The sequence below is a fragment of the Apaloderma vittatum genome, unplaced genomic scaffold, assembly GCF_000703405.1.
Source record: "Apaloderma vittatum isolate BGI_N311 unplaced genomic scaffold, ASM70340v1 scaffold1597, whole genome shotgun sequence".
Taxonomy (NCBI): domain Eukaryota; kingdom Metazoa; phylum Chordata; class Aves; order Trogoniformes; family Trogonidae; genus Apaloderma; species Apaloderma vittatum.
Window position 1 is genome coordinate 61,393 of NW_009727602.1, and position 244 is coordinate 61,636.

General features: G+C 62.7%; 1 protein-coding gene across 1 annotated transcript in view; it reads right to left on the reverse strand.

The window, feature by feature from the left end:
• The window catches only part of PIF1 (PIF1 5'-to-3' DNA helicase), a gene marked incomplete at its 5' end in the record, with an annotated part of 5,321 nt that extends 5,080 nt beyond the window's left edge, over positions 1–241 (reverse strand). The window contains 3 exon segments of the mRNA XM_009873713.1: positions 1–3; positions 5–116; positions 205–241. The exon segment at positions 1–3 is cut by the window's left edge and continues 33 nt beyond it. Coding sequence (XP_009872015.1) covers positions 1–3; positions 5–116; positions 205–241 — 152 coding nt within the window.
• Between the last annotated feature and the right edge of the window lie 3 nt (positions 242–244).

Sequence of the window (244 nt, forward strand, 5' to 3'; positions counted from 1 at the left end):
CCCCATTGAAATCCAATCGATAATTAGGTGCGGGCAGCCCAGCCAGTGCTGGCGCACCCCAGGCCTCTCTGCCAGCTGAATACACTGTCCCAGCGGCGCCTTCCCAGAGCCGATCCCTGCAGGGGAGGAGAAAGCAAAGCTTTGGGAAGCTCTTTGGGAGGGAAGCGAGAGCTCCCAGCCCCTCCTTGTCCGGCAGGCCGTTACCTGCGAAGGCGTGGAGCGTGGTGCCACCGATGTGGCAAGC